General features: G+C 39.4%; 1 protein-coding gene across 1 annotated transcript in view; it reads left to right on the top strand.

Moving 5' to 3' along the window:
• Positions 1-20,186, top strand: part of CFAP58 (cilia and flagella associated protein 58) — a 110,796-nt gene extending 90,610 nt beyond the window's left edge. The window contains exons 15-17 of the mRNA XM_079899392.1: positions 9,948-10,067; positions 12,916-13,049; positions 16,692-20,186. Of these exons, the coding sequence (XP_079755518.1) occupies positions 9,948-10,067; positions 12,916-13,049; positions 16,692-16,803 (366 nt within the window). The 3' untranslated portion in view covers positions 16,804-20,186. The remainder of the gene's footprint in view (positions 1-9,947; positions 10,068-12,915; positions 13,050-16,691) is intronic.
• The last annotated feature ends 1,748 nt before the right edge of the window (positions 20,187-21,934 follow it).

Raw genomic sequence — 21,934 nt, 5'->3', positions numbered from 1 at the left:
TGTCTTTTCCCCATTGTATATTTTTGCCTCCTTTGTCATAGATTAATTGACCATATTGACCATATCATAATAATGATCCCATTATTTCTGGGATCGCAATTCTGTTCCATTGATTTATGTGTCTGTTTTTGTGCCAGTACCATATTGTTTTGATTACTGCAGTTTTGCAGCATAGTTTGAAATCAGGGAGCATAATACCTCCAGCTTTGTTCTTCTTTCTCAAGATTGCTTTAGCTGTTGGGGGTCTTTTGTGTTTCCATACAAATTTTAAAAATTATTTGTTCTAGTTCTGTGAAGAATGCCTTTGGTATTTTGATAGAGATTGCATTGAATCTGTTGATTGCCTGGGGAAGTATGGTCATTTTTACAATATTAATTCTTTCAATCTATTAGTATGATATATCCTTCCATTTGTTTGTGCCACCTTCATTTTCTTTCATCAGTGTCATATAGTTTTCAGAGTATAAGTCTTTAACCTCTTTGGTTAGACTTATTCCTAGACTTATTCCTAGATATTTTATTCTTCTTGATGCCATTCTAAATGGGATTGTTTCCTTAATTTCTCTTTCTGATATTTTGTTATTAGTGTATAGACATGCAGCATATTTCTGTATATTAATTTTGTATCCTACAACTTTACTGAATTTCTTTATTAGTTCTAGTAGTTTTTTGGTAGCATCTTAAGGGTTTTCTGTATATGTAGTATCATGTCATCTGCAAACAGTCAGGTTTTACTTCTTCCTTTCCAATTTGGATTTCTTTTACTTCTTTTTCTTGTCTAATTGCTGTAGCTAGGACTTCCAATACTATGATGAATAAAAGTGGCAAGAGTGGGCATTCTTGTCTTGTTTCTGATCTTAGAGGAAATGCTTTCAGCTTTTCATCAAGTTTGCTTTGGGTTTGTCACTTACGGCCTTTATGATGAAGTATATTCCCACCATATTCACTTTGTTGAGGTTTTTGTAATAAACAGATGTTGAATGTCAAAAGCTTTTTCTGCATTATTGAAAAGATCATATGATTTTTATTCTACAGTTTGTTAATGTGGTGTATCACATCGATTGATTTGTGCGTAATGAACCATCTTTGTATCCCTGGGATAAATCCCATTTGATCATGGTATCAAGGTGATGCTGGCCTTGTAGAATGAGTTCAGAAGTGTTCCTTCCTCGAGGAACCAAGATGGTGGAGTAGAAGGACGTGCTCTCACTCCCTCTTGTGATAACACCAGAATAACAACTAGCTGCTGGACAGTCATCGACAGGAAGACACTGGAAGTCACCAAAAAAGATACCGCACGTCCAAAGACAAAGTAGAAGCCACAATGAGATGGTAGGAGGGGCACAATCACAGTAAAATCAAATCCCATAACTGCTGGGTGGGTGACTCACAGACTGGAGAACACTTATACCACAGAAGTCCACCCACTGGAATGAAGGTTCTGAGCCCCACGTCACGCTTCCCAACATGGCGGTCTGGCAGCGGAAGGAGGAATTCCTAAAGAGTCAGACTTTGAAGCCTAGTGGGAATTGATTGCAGAACTTCGACAGGATTGGAGAAAACAGAGACTCTACTCTTGGAGGGCACACACAAAGTAGTGTGTGCATCGGGACCCAGGGGAAGGAGCAGTGACCCCAGGGGAGACTGAACCAGACCTACCTGCTAGTGTTGGAGGACTTCCTGCAGAGGCGGGGGGTGGCTGTGGCTCACCGTGGGGACAAGGACACTGGCAACAGAAGTTCTGGGAGGTACTCCTTGGAGTGAGCCCTCCCAGAGTCTGTCATTAGCCCCACCAAAGAGCCCAGACGGGCTCCAGTGTTGGGTTGTCTCAGGCCAAACAACCAACAGGGAGGGAACCCAGCCCCACCCATCAACATTCAAGCGGATTAAAGTTTTACTGAGTTCTGCCCACCAGAGCAACAGCCAGCTCTACCTACCACCAGTCCCTCCCATCAGGAAACTTAAACAAGCCTCTTAGATAGCCTTATCCACCAGAGGGCAGACAGCAGAAACAAGAAGAACTACAGTCCTGCAGCCTGTGGAACAAAAACCACATTCACAGAAAGACAGACAAGATGAAAAGGCAGAGGGCTATGTACCAGATGAAGGAACAAGATAAAACCCCAGAAAAACAGCTAAATGAAGTGGAGATAGGCAACCTTCCCGAAAAAGAATTCAGAATAATGATAGTGCAGATGAACCAGGACCCTGGAAAAAGAATGGAGGCAAAGATCGAGAAGATGCAAGAAATGTTTAACAAAGACCAAGAAGAATTAAAGAACAAACAAATGGAGATAAACAATACAATAACTGAAATGAAAACTACAGTAGAAGGAATCAATAGCAGAATAACTGAGGCAGAAAAACGGGTAAGTGACCTGAAAGACAGAATGCTGGAATTTACTTCTGTGGAACAGAGTGAAGAAAAAAGAATGAAAAGAAATGAAGACAGCCTAAGAGACCTCTGGGACAACATTAAACGCAACAACATTCGCATTATAGGGGTTCCAGAAGGAGAAGAGAGAGAGCAAGGACCAGAGAAAATATTTGAAGAGATTATTGTCGAAAACTTCCCTAACATGGGAAAGGAAATAGCCACCCAAGTCCAGGAAGCTCAGAGAGTCCCATGTAGGATAAAGCCAAGGAGAAACACACCGACACACATAGTAATCAAATTGGCAAAAATTAAAGACAAAGAAAAATTATGGAAAGCAGCAAGGGAAAAACGAAAAACAACATACAAGGGAACTCCCATAAGGTTAACAGCTGATTTCTCAGCAGAAACTCTACAAGCCAGAAGGGAGTGGCATGATATACTTAAAGTGATGAAAGGGAAGAACCTACAACCAAGATTACTCTACCCGGCAAGGATCTCATTCAGATTCCATAGAGAAATCAAAAGCTTTACAGACAAGCAAAAGCTAAGAGAATTCAGCACCACCAAACCAGCTCTACAACAAATGCTAAAGGAACTTCTCTAAGTGGGAAACACAAGAGAAGAAAAGGACCTACAAAAACAAACCCAAAACAATTAAGAAAATGGTCATAGGAACATACATATAGATAATTACCTTAAATGTGAATGAATTAAATGCTCCAACCAAAAGACACAGGCTTGCTGAATGGACATAAAAACAAGACCCATATATATGCTATCTACAAGAGACCCACTTCAGACCTAGGGACACATTCAGACTGAAAGTGAGGGGATGGAAAAAGATATTCCATGCAAATGTAAGTCAAAAGATACCTGGAGTAGCAATACTCATATCAGATAAAATAGACTTTAGAATAAAGAATATTACAAGAGACAAGGAAGGACACTACATAATGATCAAGGGATCAATCCAAGAAGAAGATATAACAATTATAAATATATATGCACCCAACATAGGAGCACCTCATTACATAAGGCAACTGCTAACAGCTATAAAAGAGGAAATCCACAGTAACAGAGTAATACTGGGGGACCTTAACACCTCACTTACACCAATGGACAGATCATCCAAACAGAAAATTAATAAAGAAGCCCAAGCTTTAAATGACACAACAGACCAGATACATTTAATTGATATTTATAGGACATTCCATCCAAAAGAGCAGATTACACTTTCTTCTCAAGTGTGCACGGAACACTCTCCAGATGGGTCACATCTTGGGTCACAAATCAAGACTCAGTAAATTTAAGAAAATTGATATCATATCAAGCATCTTTTCTGACCACAACACTATGAGATTAGATATCAATTACAAGGAAAAAAAATGTAGAAAACACAAACACATGGAGGCTAAACAATATGTTACTAAATAACCAAGAGATCACTGAAGAAATCAAAGAGGAAATCAAAAAATACCTAGAGACAAATGACAATGAAAACGCCACGATCCAAAATGTATGGGATGCAGCAAGAGCAGTTCTAAGAGGGAAGTTTACAGCAATACAAGCCTACCTCAAGAAACAAGAAAAATCTCAAATAAACAATCTAACCTTACACCTAAAGGAACTAGAGAAAGAAGGACAAACAAAATCCAAAGTTAGCGGAAGGAAAGAAATCATAAAGATCAGAGCAGAATTAATGAAATAGAGACAAAGAAAACAATAGCAAAGATCAATAAAACTAAAGAAGAAGATAAACAAAATTGATAAACCACTAGCCAGACTCATCAAGAAAAAGAGGGAGGGGACTCAAATCAATCAAATTAGAAATGAAAAAGGAGAAGTTACAACAGACACCGCAGAATACAAAGCATCCTAAGAGACTACTACAAGCAACTCTGTGCCAATAAAATGGACAACCTGGAAGAAATGAACAAATTCTTAGAAAGGTATAACCTTCCAAGATTGAACCAGGAAGAAATAGAAAATATGAATAGACCAATCACAAGTAATGAAATTGAAACTGTGATTAAAAATCTTCCAACAAACAAAAGTCCAGGAACAGATGGCTTCACAGGTGAACTCTATCAAACATCTAGAGAAGAGCTAACACCCATCCTTCTCAAACTCTTCCAAAATATTGCAGAGGAAGGAACACTCCCAAACTCATTCTACAAGGCCACCATCACTCTGATACCAAAACCAGACAAAGATACTACAAAAAAGAAAATTACAGACCAATATCACTGATGAATATAGATGCAAAAATTCTCTACAAAATACTAGCAAAGAGAATCCAACAACACATTAAAAGGATCATACACCATGATCAGGTGGGATTTATCCCAGGGATGCAAGGATTCTTCAATATACGCAAATCGATCAATGTGATACACAATATTAACAAATTGAAGAATAAAAACCATATGATCATCTCAATAGATGCAGAAAAAACTTTTGACAAAATCCAACATCCATTTACAAAAATTGTGCAGGAAGTGGGCATAGAGGGAACCTACCTCAACATAATAAAGGCCATATATGACAAACCCACAGCAAACATCATTCTCAATGGTGAAAAACTGAAAGCATTTCCTCTAAGATGATGAACAAGACAAGGATGTCCACTCTCACCACTATTATTCAACATAGTTTTTGAAGTCCTAGCCATGGCAATCAGAGAAGAAAAAGAAATAGAAGGAATACAAATTGGAAAAGAAAAAGTAAAACTGTCACTGTTTGCAGATGACATGATACTATACATAGAGAATCCTAAAAATGCCACCAGAAAACTACTAGAGCTAACCAAAGAATTTGGTAAAGTTGCAGGATACAAAATTAATGCACAGAAATCTCTTGCATTCCTATACAGTAATGATGAAAAATCTGAAAGAGAAATTAAGCAAACACTCCCATTTACCATTGCAACAAAAAGAATAAAATACCTAGAAATAAACCTACCTAAGGAGACAAAAGACCTGTATGCAGAAAACTATAAGACACTGATGAAAGAAATTAAAGATGATACAAACGGATGGAGACATATACCATGTTCTTGGATTGGAAAAATCAGTATTGTGAAAATGAGTATACTACCCAAAGCAATCTACAGATTCAATGCAATCCCTATCAAATTACCAATGGCATTTTTTACGGAACTAGAACAAAAAATCTTAAAATTTGTATGGAGACACAAAAAACCCTGAATAGCCGAAGCAGTCTTGAGGGAAAAAAACGGAGCTGGAGGAATCAGACTCCATGACTTCAGACTATACTACAGTGCTACAATAATCAAGACAGTATGGTACTGGCACAAAAACAGAATCATAGATCCATGGAGCAAGATAGGAAGCCCAGAGATAAACCCACACACCTATGATCAACTAATCTATGACAAAGGAGGCAAGGATATGCAATGGAGAAAAGACAGTCTCTTCAATAAGTGGTGGTGGGAAAACTGGACAGCTACATGTAAAAGAATGAAATTAGAACACTCCCTAACACCATACACAAAAATAAACTCAAAATGGATTAGAGACCTAAATGTAAGACCAGAGATTATAAAACTCTTTGAGGAAAGCATAGGAAGAACACTCTTTGACATAAATTACAGCAAGATCTTTTTTGATCCACCTCCTGGAGTAATGGAAATAAAAACAAAAATAAACAAATGGGACCTAATGAAACTTAAAAACTTTTGCACAGCAAAGGAAGCTATAAACAAGACGAAAAGATAACCCTCAGAATGGGAGAAAATATTTGCAAACAAATCAATGGGCAAAGTATTATCCTCCAAAATATATAAACAGCACTTGCAGCTCAATATTAAAGAAAGAAACAACCCAATCCAAAAATGGGCAGAAGACCTAAATAGACATTTCTCCAAAGAAGACATACAGATGGCCGAAAAGCACGTGAAAAGCTGCTCAACGTCACTAATTATTAGAGAAATGCAAATCAAAACTACAATGATGTATCACCTCATACCAGTTAAAATGGGCATCATCAGAAAATGTACAAACAACAAATGCTGGAGAGGGTGTGGAGAAAAGGGAATCCTCTTGCACTGTTGGTGGGAATGTAAATTGATACAGCCACTATGGAGAACAGTATGGAGGTTCCTTAAAAAACTAAAAATAAAACTACCATATTATCCAGCAATCCCACTACTGGGTATATACCCAGAGAAGACCATAATTCAAAACGACACATGCACCCCAATTTTCATTGCAGCACTATTTACAATAGCCAGGTCATAGAAGCCACCTAAATGCCCATTGACAGATGAATGGATAAAGAAGATGTGGCACATATATACAATGGAATATTACTCAGCCATAAAAAGGAACGAAATTGAGTCATTTGTTGAGACGTGGATGGATCTAGAGACTGTCATACAGAGTGAAGTAATTCAGAAGGAGAAAAACAAATATCGTATATTAACACGTATATGTGGAACCTAGAAAAACAGTACAGATGAACCGGTTTGCAGGGCAGAAGTTGAGACACAGATGTAGAGAACAAACGTATGGACACCAAGAGGGGAAAGCCGCAGGGGGGGGGGGATGGTGGTGTGCTGAGTTGGGCGATTGGGATTGACATGTATACACTGATGTGTATAAAATTGATGACTAATAAGAACCTGCTGTATAAAAACATAAATAAAATTTAAAAATTAAAAAAAAAAGAAGTGTTCCTTCTTCCACAGATTTTTGGAGTAGCTTGATAGTAATAAGTATCAACTTTTCTTTAAATGTTTGGTAGAATTCACCTGTGAAGCCATCTGATCTTGGACTTTGTTAGATATTTTTTATTACCGATTAAATTTCATTAATTGGTCTGTTCATATTTTCTATTTCTTCTGTCATGATTCAGTTTTGGAGATTGTATGTTTCTAGGAATTTATCCATTTCTTCTAGGTTGTCCATTTTACTGGCGTCTAATTGTTCGTAGTAATCTCTTATGATCCTTTGTATTTTGGTGGTGTTGGTTGTAACTTTTCTTTCATTTCTGATTTTTTGTTTATTTGGGTCCTCTCTCTCTCTCTCTTCAAAGGTGGCCCTGCTCACTCCCTTTGGTGAGGTTAACCCCAACCCTAGCCCTGCCCTGTTGTGCTTTGATGACGTTTCCACTTCCAGTGATGCACTTCCTGCTGAGTCATTTCTGGCTGATGCATCTCCACTTCCAGTTACACCACTTGCCACGCCCCCCCACACGTGACCGTGAATGAAAGAACCAGATAACAGGGAAACTTCAGGGTGAGAGAATATAAGCAGGAAAAGCTGACCATAGTGCACTGCCATGGCAACTTATCGCTGTGGTCCCTTCTGTGAGGTTATCATCTGCCTGCCTTGTGACGTTGAGCAACATCTGTCTGGCATATCTGACAGCATCATATGATGGCTGGACAACACTCCCATTACACTGCGCATGGATACCCTCTGGGACAACCAACAGGTGAACCAGCAGATGGCTGTCCTTGCTCTGATTCTTTATTATTTCTCTATTTCATTTATTTCTTCTCTGATCTTTATTATTTCTTTTCTGTCCCCTAACTTTCAGTCTGTGTGTGTCTTTCGATCTGAAGTGAGTCTCTTGTAGGCAGCATACATTTGGGTTTTGTTTTTGTATTCATTCATTTACTCTATGTCTTTTGATTGGAGCAGTTAGTCCATTTACATTTAATTATTGATATTTTGTTAATTTCTTTTTTAAAGTTTTTTGTTCCTTTCTTTTTCTTTTGCTCTCTTCCCGTGTGATTTGATGACTGTCTGTAGTGTTACGGTTGAATGCCTTTCGCTTTTTGTGTGTGTGTATCTATTATTATATATTTATATATATATATATGTGATATATATATGTGATTATTTTAAGTTGCTGATCTCTTAAGTTTGAATGCATTCTAATCAGCCTACATTTTCATTCCCCACCTACCATGGTTAATGTTTTTGATGTCATATTTTACATCATTTTGTTTTGTGTATCTCTTAACTACGTATTGTGATATAGATGATTTTACTACTTTTAGCTTACAGCCTTCCTACTAGCTTTATACATTGTTGACTTACTACCTTCACTGTATGTTTAGCTTTACTAGTGAGATCTTTCCTTTCATAATTTTCATATTTCTAGTTGTATCCTTTTCTTTTACACCTAGAAAAATTCCTCTAACATTTCTTTTAAAGCCCGTTTAATGGTGCTAAACTCTTTTAGCTTTTGCTTATCTGTAAAACTCTTTATCTCTCCTTCAAATCTAAATGATAACCTTGCTGGGTAGAGAATTTTGGGCTGTAAGTTTTTTCCTTTCATCGCTTTGAATATATTGTGTCTCTCCCTTCTGGCCTGCAAAGTTTCTTCTGAAAAGCCAGCTGATAATCTTATGGGAATTCCCATGTATGTAACTAGTTGCTTTTCTCTTGATTTTTAATATTCTCTCTTTATCTTTAATTTTTGCCATTTTAATTACAGTGTGTCTTGGTGTGGTCTTCTTTGGGTTGATTCTGTTTGAGACTACTCTCTGTGCTTCCTGGACCTGGATGTCTTATCTTTCCAAGGTTAGGGAAGTTTTCAGCTATTATTTCTTCAGATATTTTTTGTGCCCCTTTCTCTCTCTCTTCTCCTTCTGGGATCCCTATAATGCAAATGTTATTACACTTGATGTTATACCAGAGGTCTTTTAAACTATCCTTATTTTTTTTTAAATTCTTCTTTCTGTTCAGCTTTGTAATTTCCACTACTCTATCTTCTGGTTTATAGTTCCTCTGTACCATCTAATCTACTGTTGATTCCTTCTAGTGTATTGTTAATTTCAGTTATTGTATTCTTTAGCTGTGTTTGGTTCTTCTTTATATTCTCTAACTCTTCATTGAAATTCTTACTGTGTTCATACATTCTTCTCCCAAGTTCAGTGAGCATCTTTATGATTATTACCTTGAGCCCTCTGTTGGATAGATTGCTTATCTCCACTTCTTTTAGTTCTTTTTCTGAGGTTATGTCTTCTTCCTTCCTTTGTAATATATTACTCTGTCTCCTCATTTTGCCAGTTCTCTGTGTTCATTTCTATGTGTTAGGTACATCAGTTACATTTTCCAATCTTGGGGAAGTTGCCTTATGTAGGAGGTATCCTTTAGGGCCCAGCAACACACTCCCCTCTGGTCACCAGAGCTGTATGCTCTAGTGGTGCCCCCTTTGTGGACTGCATGTGTCCTTCTATTGTGGCAGGGCTGACTACTGTGGGCATGTTGGTAGGTGGAGCTGGCCCCTGGCCAGGCTGGCTGGGAGGCCATTCCTCATGCAGTTGTTGCAAGTCCACTGGAGGGCAGGGTAGGCTTCCCATGTGGTTTGCCACACAACCTGGGGGTTGCAAGGCTGCTGCTGGCCTGCTGGTGGGCAGTGCCGGGTCCCTATGTGGTTTGATGCTTGATTGAATGAATCTACGTGTGAATGTAATCAGTGTGGAGCTGGGAAGGACCTTAGGATGATCCCAAATCATCCTGACCATGCTGTTGAAGGCACTTCCCTTGTCTTGATGCGGTTATTTACCTCCACTTGTGGTTATACTCTCCACCAGGAAAAGGAGAAACTGTATGTGGAACTAAAGCACATCCTGGCCCGGCAGCCTGGGCCTGAGGCTGCAGAGCAGCTACAGATCTACCGCCACACGCTGCGGGAGAAGACCAAGCAGCTTAAAGTAAGTGGTAGCCTCTGCTCCTTCCTGGCTGAAGGACAGACACACTCTGGGGCATACCCATGGACAAGTCTACTGGCTCAGTACAAGGAGCCAGTCTTCCAAATGCTGTCCTCCTTTGATATCAGCTTTTTTAGTGTTCCAGTCCTGGGAGGCACAGGGCAAGCCTTAAAGCTACCCCTCCGCTCCTAAGCTAATAGACTCCCACAAAACAGGGAGATGAACAAGTGGAGAAAGAGCTGGGGAGAGGATGATGGCAATGGGATAGAAATTTGGGGGACAAGGTTTGTATAGATTATCTCAAAATGATTTAGAGGATTCGGATGGTGGGAAAGAACAGAGGGAATATTTTAACACCACTGCCCACTGAAGCAGATCATTGTGTCAAAGCAGGTTTTTACTATTCATTCCACCTGAAATACATGTACACAAAACACAGGCTACTCCCCAGTCCCCAGGAACCTTGCTTCATGACCATCTATGAAATAAGAAGCCATGAAAGGGAAGTAAAATCATTTTAGGATTCTGTTAGTGTAAGTTCCCTTCTAAGTGACATAAGAACATTAGCTGGGGAGATGGAATGTTTTAGTATTATATGTGCCTTTTTAAAGTTTTCTCAAAAACTGTGTGTTCCCACTATATCCTCAGCTTTACCTCCTAAAAAGTACTTAGATATTCTTGGCATGTTAGGGAAGCCTTATACACACACATGCACAGAATGTAGCGCATGGCAGCTGAATTCTGGCACTTTCCTGTGCAGTGATGGTAATAATCATTGCCTTTCTGCCTGGGGTAAAGTAGATGCCACGCTACTAATACAGTACTAAACCTTTCACAAATACAATGTTGTGAAATCACATCCTTTTACTTAAAGAGAGCAGATGAAACAGAAACGTAATGAGAGCATTAATTTTCAACTTATCACTGTTAAGCATTCATTTTACATGAGTATCCTGAGACATAATTTGAGTTTTGTAGGAGGCATAATCTTTTGATTATTTTCATCCTTTTAAACAATTGAATATATCAAATAAAATAAAAACTTATTTTCTCAGGGTTGGGTGTAAATTAGAAAAGCACATGTCTTTACACTACTCTCAGATAGGCATACTTAGCGCTGGGTTGTATTCAGTGGTTCATAGCAGACTTTTGTTACTTTAAGCCTTTATCTGAGGGTATCCAGATTTTTGCTCTGAATGACATGTGACCCCTGGTGGAAGATTCAGGGGTGGATAATACCAAGCCTGTCCACCAGTTTGTCCTCATTATTTGGGCTCTTTTAGGAAATTCCACATTCATTGTTTGGAAATAAGGTCTTTGTTCCTAAGAGTTTAACTATTTTTTTTTTAACATCTTTATTGGAGTAAAATTGCTTTACAAGGGTGTGTTAATTTCTGCTGTATAACAAAGTGAATCAGCTATACATATACATATATCCCCATATCTCCTCCCTCTTGCGTCTCCCTCCCACCCTCCCTATCCCACCCCTCTAGGTGGTCACAAAGCACCGAGCTGATCTCCCTGTGCTATGCAGTTGCTTCCCGCTAGCTATCTATTTTACGTTTGGTAGTGTATATATGTCAATGCTACTCTCTCGCTTCATCCCAACTTAACCTTCCCCCTCCCGTGCCCTCAAATCCATTCTCTACGTCTGCGTCTTTATTCCTATCCTGACCCTAGGTTCATCAGAACCTTTTTTTTTTTTAAGATTCCATATATATGTGTTAGCATACGGTATTTGTTTTTCTCTTTCTGACTTACTTCACTCTGTATGACAGACTCTAGGTCCATCCACCTCACTGCAAATAACTCAGTTTTGTTTCTTTTTATGGCTGAAGACAGTTTTTCTTCCAATGTGAAAAGCATATTCTTTAGCTCGTGATAACATCGTCAGAATCCTTTTCACAGCAGTTAAGAGGAAATAGTTCAGAAGCAGACGAACACTCGAAAGATAAACATCTGCCTTTTATGCAAATTTTTAAAAAATGCAGAACTAGACGAAAACCAAATCAAATCTATTGCATGCCCCTTAGGACAGTAGCCTCCCTTTTTTCCCCTTGGTTTTTGTTGGGGGTACCCCTCGTTTTAGTGTGCTCTACACGTCCGTTTAGGTGAGTAAATTCCCTCTTTCCCTGTCCAGCCTGAAACCAGTAGCATCTGCTGAACACAACAGTGCAAGAGGCAGGTAATTAGGTTTCCTATTAGAGCCCCTCGCATGCAGTACACTCTCCCTGCAGATATCATAGCCCCCTGCTTCTTAGAGGTAAGTCCCAGTGCTGGAATAAAGAGAGAACCTGTGAATAGTCCCAAAGGGCACAGTAAAGAGGTGATTGACATTCAGCAGAACAACCACCTTGGAAAACATATAAATTGAATACCTACTGAGTGGTGGTGGGGGCAGGATGATTCTGAGTAATTTTTACAGTAATCCTCAGATGAATCACGCTCTCTTGCAATGACTTTTCTGAATGCTTTATTTAAAAAAGGCTTTAAAAGCAATTTTATGCTGTACGTCTGGGAGTTTTTCTGTTTCGACTCACAGTATTCTTGAACCACATTACACCATTCATACGTGAGCCTGTTTACATGTGCCTGATAGTTCTCCTTTAAAGCAGGGGAATGAGGTTCCATTGTTTGCCACTGGATTATGAGTCTTCAGACCTCCGTCAGATTTTTACCCAGATACAGACCTTGAACTGGTAGAAGTGTGCGGATTAACTGTTAAACCTGGGCATGGTTTTGTATCTCTAGCCTCACTGAGGTAAGTGGCCGCAGATTAAAAAGATTTTTCAGAGAAGGATATTGTCGCACCGCGCATCTTCCGTTAATGCTGCTTTATTTGTCACGCTAGGTTTTGTCTTCAGAACTGAATATGTATGAATCACAGAGCCAAGAATATAAGTATGAGATCGAGAAGCTTAGCAATGAACTGCTGAACTTAAAGAAGAAATACCTTGCTCAGAAACGTAAAGAATACATTCAGAAGTAAGAATTAGTCAAATGTTCTAGTTCTGTTGTGCCTGTTAACTGCTGATAAGAAAATAATTGAAGACAGTCACAGAGTCACAGACTTCACTGGGGTAAACTAAGTCAGGGGTGAGCAAATTACTTTCTACAGGTCCCTCAGTGGGCTGGTGTTAGAGCAAGACGGGCGTCTCCTTTGATACTGAGACCCCTCCTTAGGACCCTAACAGGGATTCATTAATATCAGCTCACTGGTGGACCTTGTGTGGAGCAGAGGAAACCTAGTGTGATTTTTTCCCCCACACAGTTCTCACGGTTTGGAGATAATCATTCCATAACTATGTCTGCAGAGGAGGTTCACGATTAGCCTTGTATGGGCTGAAGCATATTCACACTTAAAACCACTGTAATTGTGAGCAGTTCACGAGTAATTTTCACCTGTGTTTTAGATAAACTGTCTCTGAACCATTTCTGTGTCTAGTACCTGACTTCAGTATCTGCTGTAGGGTATCAGCATGAGCATTCTTCTAGGAGATGATAATGCAGATATCAGGTGAATATTTTGGGTTTCAGGATGCCTACATGTTGAAGAGTAAATGTTCTCTTCACTTTGTTATTGTTTGCCTAATCCTGGGGTGAGTGAGTGGGCCCAGATGAATCAGCAGGTTTGAACCTTGGCTGTGTGCATTGCCCAAATCATCTTGTTCATTCTGTAGAGGCTCACATTGTGAGTTGAAAGTCAGGCTTGGTATTTCATCCACATGGGCGTTTCAAGGACATGGTGAAACAGGGTTTGAACGCATGCATCAATAATCCATTAGTGGCAAACAGCTACTTAAAGTAGCTGGATGCGAATTCATTTGCCAGTAAAAATCTATCCTTTTTTGTATATCAGAATATTCCCCCATTCCACATTTAGATGCCAGTTCCTTGGTAGACTAAAATATTGCTAAAAACTATAGCTAATTTAGATGGGTCTGGCTTAATGTGTGGGTCTAGCAACTATCTGATGCAGAATCACTGGTGAGATTTATTAAACATGCAGGTTCCTAGGCCCCATTTCCAGATATTTGGATTCAGCAGGTTCTGGGTGGGCCTCAAAAATCTGCAGTTTAATTGCTCTCTAGGTGAATTCCATGCACACTGATGTTTGAGAACCACCGATGTTAATGATGTGAATTGAATGAATGTTGGAGTAGAAACACTAGTTTTCTTTTAGGGCACCAAAGTTGTGCTTATCAAATGTCATGTCTAGTTTCCACGTGAGGCAGTTGTCTAGCTCTGTGGCCTTCAGACTTTCTGAGTGTGCACTCTTATCAGTAAAACAATTTTGAACTTGCAGCCCCCCTGATATATACGCATATAGTTTTTAAAATTAAAAAAATACTATTTTGGAATAGTTTTTTACCTCCAATATATTTTAATTTATAAAGTACACACAAATACTATTGTCACTTTGTGAGTAATTATTAGTAAAGAAAGATTTTTAATTTTCAAAGATAAAATATTGAATCTCTAATATCTTCTTGCCACTTGACAACAGGTCATCCCACTCATCTTGTAGAGTTCACACACTCCATTTTGGAGACCAGTGGTCCAGTTGAAACAGTTATAAACAGCTGGCTTGGCTAAACAGTTAATTGCCTTCCTAGAGCTAATTAACTCACCTGCCTTGGCCCTGGGATTTGGCCTAGTTTCCATTGACCTTATTGATCCCCCGGCCAGGCACACACAGTTTTTTGGACACAGGGAGCATGCTGACAGAGGGACACCCCTCTGATAGCTCATTCCCTCCCAATGGCCCATCCACTAGAATTGCACTGCCCCCGGGCAGTATGCCACTTGTGGCTATTTAAATTAAAGTGAATTGCAATTCAATCAAATTAGAAATTTAGTTCCTTAATTGCACTAGTCACATTTCACCTACTTAGTAGCCATGTGTGGCTAGTGGATGCCGCATTGGGCAGCTCAGAAACAGAGCTTTTCCACCATCATGGAAAGTTCTGTCAGATAGCACTGCTCTAGACTCTGCCTTTGCCTTGAATCCTCATTCCTTGTGGCCAGTCTGACCTGGCTAGGGCATCATTTGGTCGTTCCATTTAGTTGGGATCCATAAACTGGAGGGAGACAGAGAGTTATGAGTTCATGGGAGAACAGGGAAAAGAAAAAAAAAAGATTAAGGAGCTGAAGGAAAATATGCCCAGGCAAGAACAAAAGTGCTGAGATGGTTTAGACGGGAAGGAAGAAGGCTGAAGGGAGTCATTAAGATGGTCTATAAATGCATTAAAAAGATCATATAAAGGAGACATTATTCCCATTAGTCAACTTAGATCAGGCCAGAAGCATTAAGCTTAAGTTCCTTCAGAGAGGAAATTTTAGGTTATTTAAGGCGAGAGAGGGCAGGGGGAGGGGGGCACTGCCTGCAGCTAGCAACAGTCAGGAGGTAGACAAATTGTCAGAGTACTTGAAGGAATCTTCTTTGGTGGGCCCACTCAAGGCTAAAGCTTTTGTCCTGTTTATGGAGGACGGCTTTTATAATAATGAAATCAATTCTGCTAAGGGACAGCTGGATTGATTAACAAATTCTCTGCAGGTTCTTTTCAAATGGAATAATTTAGAATAATCTCTGTGGCTATTCTCCTCACACATACTCTTTATAAAATAGCAACTCATATCATTTTTACCTTTTTGCCTTTTTTTTTTCACTTTTCTCAAACCCTGTTTTTATCATGCTCCAGTCCTGACCTGCACCCCTACCCACCTGCCCTGTCTAGAGTCTGCAGTACAATTCAGATTCTTTTGCAAAAGGTAGAATTCTCTTCCCTGAAGTAAATCACTTTTATTAGCCAAATCTAATTGGTTTTAGTCTTAGTAGTTTGCTCAGTTTTTATTTTTAAAAAGGGACTCCAAAGATGTTTTCCATAAGACCCTAATTATTCAATAGGTAATTTTTATAAATTTAAGATACCTCTGCAGGAAACCTGAATGTGTGTGTGTGTGTGTGTGTGTGTGTGTGTGTGTGTGTGTGTGTGTGTATGTGTGGGTATTTAAAGAAGATCTGCATAGAAGATACATTGTAGATTTTAGATTAGAACTTCCTTTATCTATTGCCAAATGTACCATCTTATTTATCTTTCCCAGCTTTTCTCGTATCTTAAACTATTTCTAATAATAACTGCTGCTCATCTAAAGTTATAGGAAAATTTGTATTTTATAAATGTCCAAGTTTGATGAAGATACCTTGTGTGTGTGATAAATATTTATGTTTCCACTGAAACTTTGGATTATAAAAGTTGATAAATGATGAATTAGTCATTATAATTGAGCCAAGAGAAAGATTCTTCTGACTGATCTTTGGAACTAAACAAATGCTTTATAAAATAGGAAGATGATTACAAGTCAGGAGCCTCCAGTCCACAGGGTCTGAGCTATTATGAGGCCTTCTGTCCGTATTTAGATAAACATTAGGAAAGCACATTTAATTGTGTCTTTCCCTAATTCTATGTGTTATCAGTAACACCTAATTAGATTTAAACCACCACCTTGTCTCAAACTGGAAGCTTTGATCAAAGCAGTTTTCAGTGGCTAATTCACCCTAAGAACTGTCAAACATAGAAGAGGAAAAAGATGGTAAGAAGTTAACTTTCACCTCCTCTCTTATAGGAACAAGGACAGAATAGGTACGGAGAATGCCTTCTCAGTGGCCAAACTAACTGGCCCTCGTTTTGCGGGGGGTGGATTTCCCCTCAGCAAGTCATCCAAGATGAAGTCCTAACTCCGAGCTGCTGGCTGGGTCCAGTTGAACAGCTCACGAAATTCACTCTGGAACATTTTGGAGGAATCTCTTTGAAATCCCTTGGATCACAGACATTTAGGGAAATCAGTCCTCAGATTCCAGGATGGAAAGAAACGCAGAACTATTATAGTCATGTACATATAAGAGTGATAATGTTCTACATAGTCCACATGGATATTAACAGAGTGTAATTATATCTGTTCAATTAGGCCAACCCATTCCATGAAGCAGATCTTTTGTTACTACCACACTGATTTATTTTGAAATGCACCACATCTAGATACTCTGTATGGATGAAAGTTTGGATCCTAATGTCTATTATAGACATCAGTGCATAGGTTTTATATTTTTAAAAAAATTTTTTGAAATGCAATGCATTCGTATTAATAAGAATCTATTATAATTATTCATCATTAACAAGTCATTGATGAGATGAGAAAGAAGGACACACTCTTGAGTATTTAAAAAGTGTTCTGAGAGTGATTTCTATGTGGAAGTTCTTTTCAGGCCTGGGGTATGACAATCTATTCCAAAGAGACATACTAATAAATGCTTCATCATAAAAAATAAAAAGAACCTTTGTAGAGATTTTGATCTTTGCTTTGGTAGAGTACGTAATTAAAGTTTAAAGCTACTGTGAGAAATGTTTAACCCAAGGATGTGATTCAGAGGAACCAAGACTGTAAAATGAGGGGTTTCGGCTGGTATCCATTGAAGGTCTATCCTTTCTAGACCTCACACTTGGAGAACAGAGTTACATCGGACAGAGATCTGTTTGCCTTCCAGGCTGCAGGCCAGCATTTTGAGCCGCTGAATCCATTGTATTTTCTTTGTATTGAAGCCACAGTTATGTGGGCATCAGTTCAAAGTTCCCTTGTTTAAAGTGTCCAGTCAGTAATATTATGTGGGACACTCTGGCCATCTCTCTCCCAATAACTTGACCTCTGTAATTTTTTAAAAATAATTGAGGAGTAAGTAGCTTATGGATAAGTAAGGCCAGTATAAGTAGATCATTCCATTTGTGCTGCAGAACTGAGGTTCCCATTGAGAGGAGCAGGAGACTTAATGGCCCCAACATGTTTGTTTAGATTATCCAGAGAGGTGGGAGTTTAGAGGGATCTAAAATCATATTCCGCTGTCCCTCTCAGTTCACCGCCAGAAGCAGACCCAATGCAATGATGGCCATGAAAGCGATTGATTCTGAAATGATCCCAGGAAACATCCTAAGAGTTGGGAAAGTAGGACAGGGAAGGGAAGGAGACCAACCTAAGGCTCAATGTCAAGTTCCATGGTGGGAGACTTTGGCTGGACCTTTCAGGGAGCTCTGGAGACAATGTAATCACATCTCAGAGTGTCCCCATCAGGGTGAGGGAACTGGGATATTTATATCCCCCATGCTTCCAGTCACTGGCCAAGGACTGCTCTGGAAGGGTCTTTCTGGTCTTCCCTGTAGGCAAACCAGCTCTCAAAGAGACAGCGGTTGCTGACTGTTGGAAGCAGAAGTGGTTAAGGGCTGGGGGAACTGAGTCAGGCAGTGTCATCCTCTGTTGCTTCTTTCACATGATCACAGTCGAGAGCTGCAGATGGAAATCAACCTCCAGTGTAGCTGGTGACCCTGTGGTGAGGTGTGATCATCAGCAATTTGGGTACCATGCGGGAGCATGAGAATGGTTATATACACAAGAGAATTTGCTTAGAAAACCTTAAACCTGAAGAATCACGATGAGGCCATTTCCAGTTTTGAAAATCACTGATGCTGTATTCCCTCAGAGCCAACCACATTCTGTTTAGACAGAAGACTTTTACAGGTAAGGTGAGGCAAGACAGTTATGACATGTGCAGCACTGGAGGGTTTCCCATCCATTCAGGAACATTTTGAAGTATAGTCATAGCCAACTTCCTTCTGAGCCCTTGGGTGGCTTTGTAAGAGGTTCACTTCTCTAGAGAAATGGGGTCTGTGATTCTTGATCTATTGCAGTATGGCAAAGACTCTGGAGACAGATGCCAGGTTCAAATCCTGGCTCGTCATAACAATTGAGTTGTTTTGAGGATTAAATGAGTTAATGTATGTAAGCTTAGAACAATGTCAGGCCCATAGTAATTGTTCAATAAATACCTGCTATTACTATTACATGAGATACCTTATGTTTTGAAATTTGAGAATCAAAGTTGTGACATAATACTTTATTATATCAACTATAAAGATGATTCTTATCCTCGTTTAGCGGGTGAGTGACATTAAAATGTCTGGATGAAGCTAGATTTGCTAATGCAATTTATAGTTTAGTATCTTGCAGAAATGCCATATTGGGGACCTCATGAAAACTTCTGTATATTTTTCTTATAACTGTGATCTGGGGACAGATCCTTCACTTTCAGGAGTTGGAGCTTCCAGAGGGAAAGACCCTGGTGGCCTCTAGCTACCATTTTCTTCTTGTTTCTCTCCATGTAATGGAGAAGGGTGGTCAGCCTCTGCTGATGACCTCTGATCTTGGTCCCATGAGCTGAGATCGCACAGGCTCTGGGAGCTGACGCAGCAGCTCTATCAGCTCAATACACTTATGTTCAAATGGAGGAAGAGTAGATTAAGGCTTAGAAAAGGTGGAAGATACTGCTGCTGCCTCTCATTTACTGCACATCCTGACAGCCCAGGGTATTAAAAGCAATAACTATTTAGGTGCAGGTGTTGCCACTGTAGCCACAGTACAAAATGAGCTATTAAAAACACTGAGATTTGCAGATCATTAAAGATAACTGTGAACTCATGGTGGGTTTAAGGTGCTTTTAAAATCACATATTTGAGCTGCATTGTAAAGCAACATTAGGAGATTATACAGTAGCATCATTTTATCCCAGGGTTTTGAGCGTTTCAGAAAGGAGTCCTGTTGCTAAACCAGCCATTGACTCTCAACTGGGCTGATGGGGAGCTGGTATGGTTTTTCTGTTGATAGAGAGACACATGATAAAGGGGACTCCCTGTCATTATTTGCTGATCATAGCTTCTCAGCGACTGCTCTTAGGCCAGGTTTTTATTGTGCTTACCTCTGAAGAAGTTGCTCAGAGCAAAGGTTTGTTGCTGTGATAAGCCGTAGGGATGGAGGTTGTCATGCTAGGAGGAGATGGCAGCAACTCTCCTTGTCATGGGCTGTAATTTTGCTATAAAAATTTATCCAGGGTTGATAATTATTAGTTGATTTCCCAGCTTGCTCAACCAGATTCTGAAGTTTGACCTAGGCCAAGATGCCCATCAGAAAATACTATATCATGACTTTAGAGCAGAATGGCATTTCAGAGCCCGGACAATATGAGGAAAGATATTCTCTGTCTTAAACATAATCAGTTGTATGGAGACCTAGTTGTAATAGAAGCAAAGGGAGGGCATTTTAAAATAGTAAAATAGTTAAAAAATATATCTCACGAGCTTCCCTGGTGGCGCAGTGGTTGAGAGTCCGCCTGCCGATGCAGGGGACACGGGTTCGTGCCCCGGTCCGGGAAGATCCCACATGCCGCGGAGCGGCTGGGCCCGTGAGCCATGGCCACTGAGCCTGTGCGTCCGGAGCCTGTGCTCCGCAACGGGAGAGGCCACAACAGTGAGAGGCCCGCGTACCAAAAAAAAAATATCTATCTATCTATCTATCTCACTATTTTCTTTGTAGTAGATAGGAAGTATTTTTATGGCATTATCCATTTTTAACTTCTAATTCAATGCTGTTTTAGTATACCATTTCTCATATCTATTATTTAAAAGTTCCATTAGGGTTTTGAGATCCATTAGAATTTTATAACAGTATGAAATGTGATGTCAACAGGGTACGATTTTTCTTTTTTATAATTAAAAATAGATTTTTTCCCTATTTTAAAGTACCTGATTGAACTACAGATAGAAAATTAGAAAATACCAATAAGCAAAAAGAAAGAGGACATCAATAATCCCACCATCTATTGATAACTATTGTTTTCCTGGGCTAATGCATGTCTCATCCGCTGTACCAATTGTTCATGCCCACCATCTGTTCTGACTGGTTGGTGCTTGTAATTCCCAATTGTTAAATATTTTGTATATCACCTTTGAAATACTACTGTTTTATAATTTTGAGTGTATCTTTCTGGACATTTAAAATAAGTATATATAGATATATTTTGTTTTTAAAAAATCAAAGATGTAATTGAGATATAATTCACATATAATGAAAGCATGGATTTTAAGTGTACAGTTTGGTAAGTTTTGACAAATGCATATGCCCAAGTAACCACTACCACAATCACTACCACAACTGTAACCCCTGCCCTCCACCACCGCCAAGAATGCCATTATGCCCCTTGGCAGTCAATATTCACAGCCCCCATCCAGCCTAAGCAACAATGGATCTGTCTTTCATCGTATATTAGTTATGTCTTTCTTAGATTTCATATAAATGGAATCATACAGTAGGCACTCTTTTGCACCTGGCTTTTTTTCATGTAGTTTAATGTTTTTTTGAGATTCACCAATGTTGTTGTTTATATCAGTAATTAATTCATTTTTATTGCTGAGTAATGTGCCATTATATCAACAACACAATTTGTCTATTGGTTTACCTGTTGATGGGAATTCAGGTTGTTTCCAGTGTTTAGCTATTAGGAATAAAGTTGCTATGAATGTTCATGTACAAGTCTTTATGTAGACAGATATTATCATTTCCAGGAACGGAATTGTTGGATCAATTCAAGGGTATGTATACACTTAATTTGATGAGAAACTGCTAAACTGTTGGACCATTTTACATTCCTACCAACAATGTGTGTGAATTCCAGTTACTCTAATCTTTTTCAGTATTGTCAGTATTTTTTTAAGCCATTCTATTGGATATATAGTGGTATCTCATTGTGGTTTAAATTTGTATTCCCCGATGACTAATAATGTTAAACATTTTTTTTTTTTTTTTTTTTGCGGTACGCGGGCCTCTCACTGTTGTGGCCTCTCCCATTGCGGAGCACAGGCTCCGGACGCGCAGGCTCAGCGGCCATGGCTCACGGGCCCAGCCGCTCCGTGGCATGTGGGATCCTGCCGGACCGGGGCACGAACCCGTGTCCCCTGCATTGGCAGGCGGACTCTCAACCACTGCGCCAC

The sequence above is a fragment of the Stenella coeruleoalba genome, assembly GCF_951394435.1.
Source record: "Stenella coeruleoalba genome assembly, chromosome: 16".
Taxonomy (NCBI): domain Eukaryota; kingdom Metazoa; phylum Chordata; class Mammalia; order Artiodactyla; family Delphinidae; genus Stenella; species Stenella coeruleoalba.
Note: the sequence above shows the minus strand (reverse complement) of the source record. Positions and strands in the feature narration are given on the sequence as shown.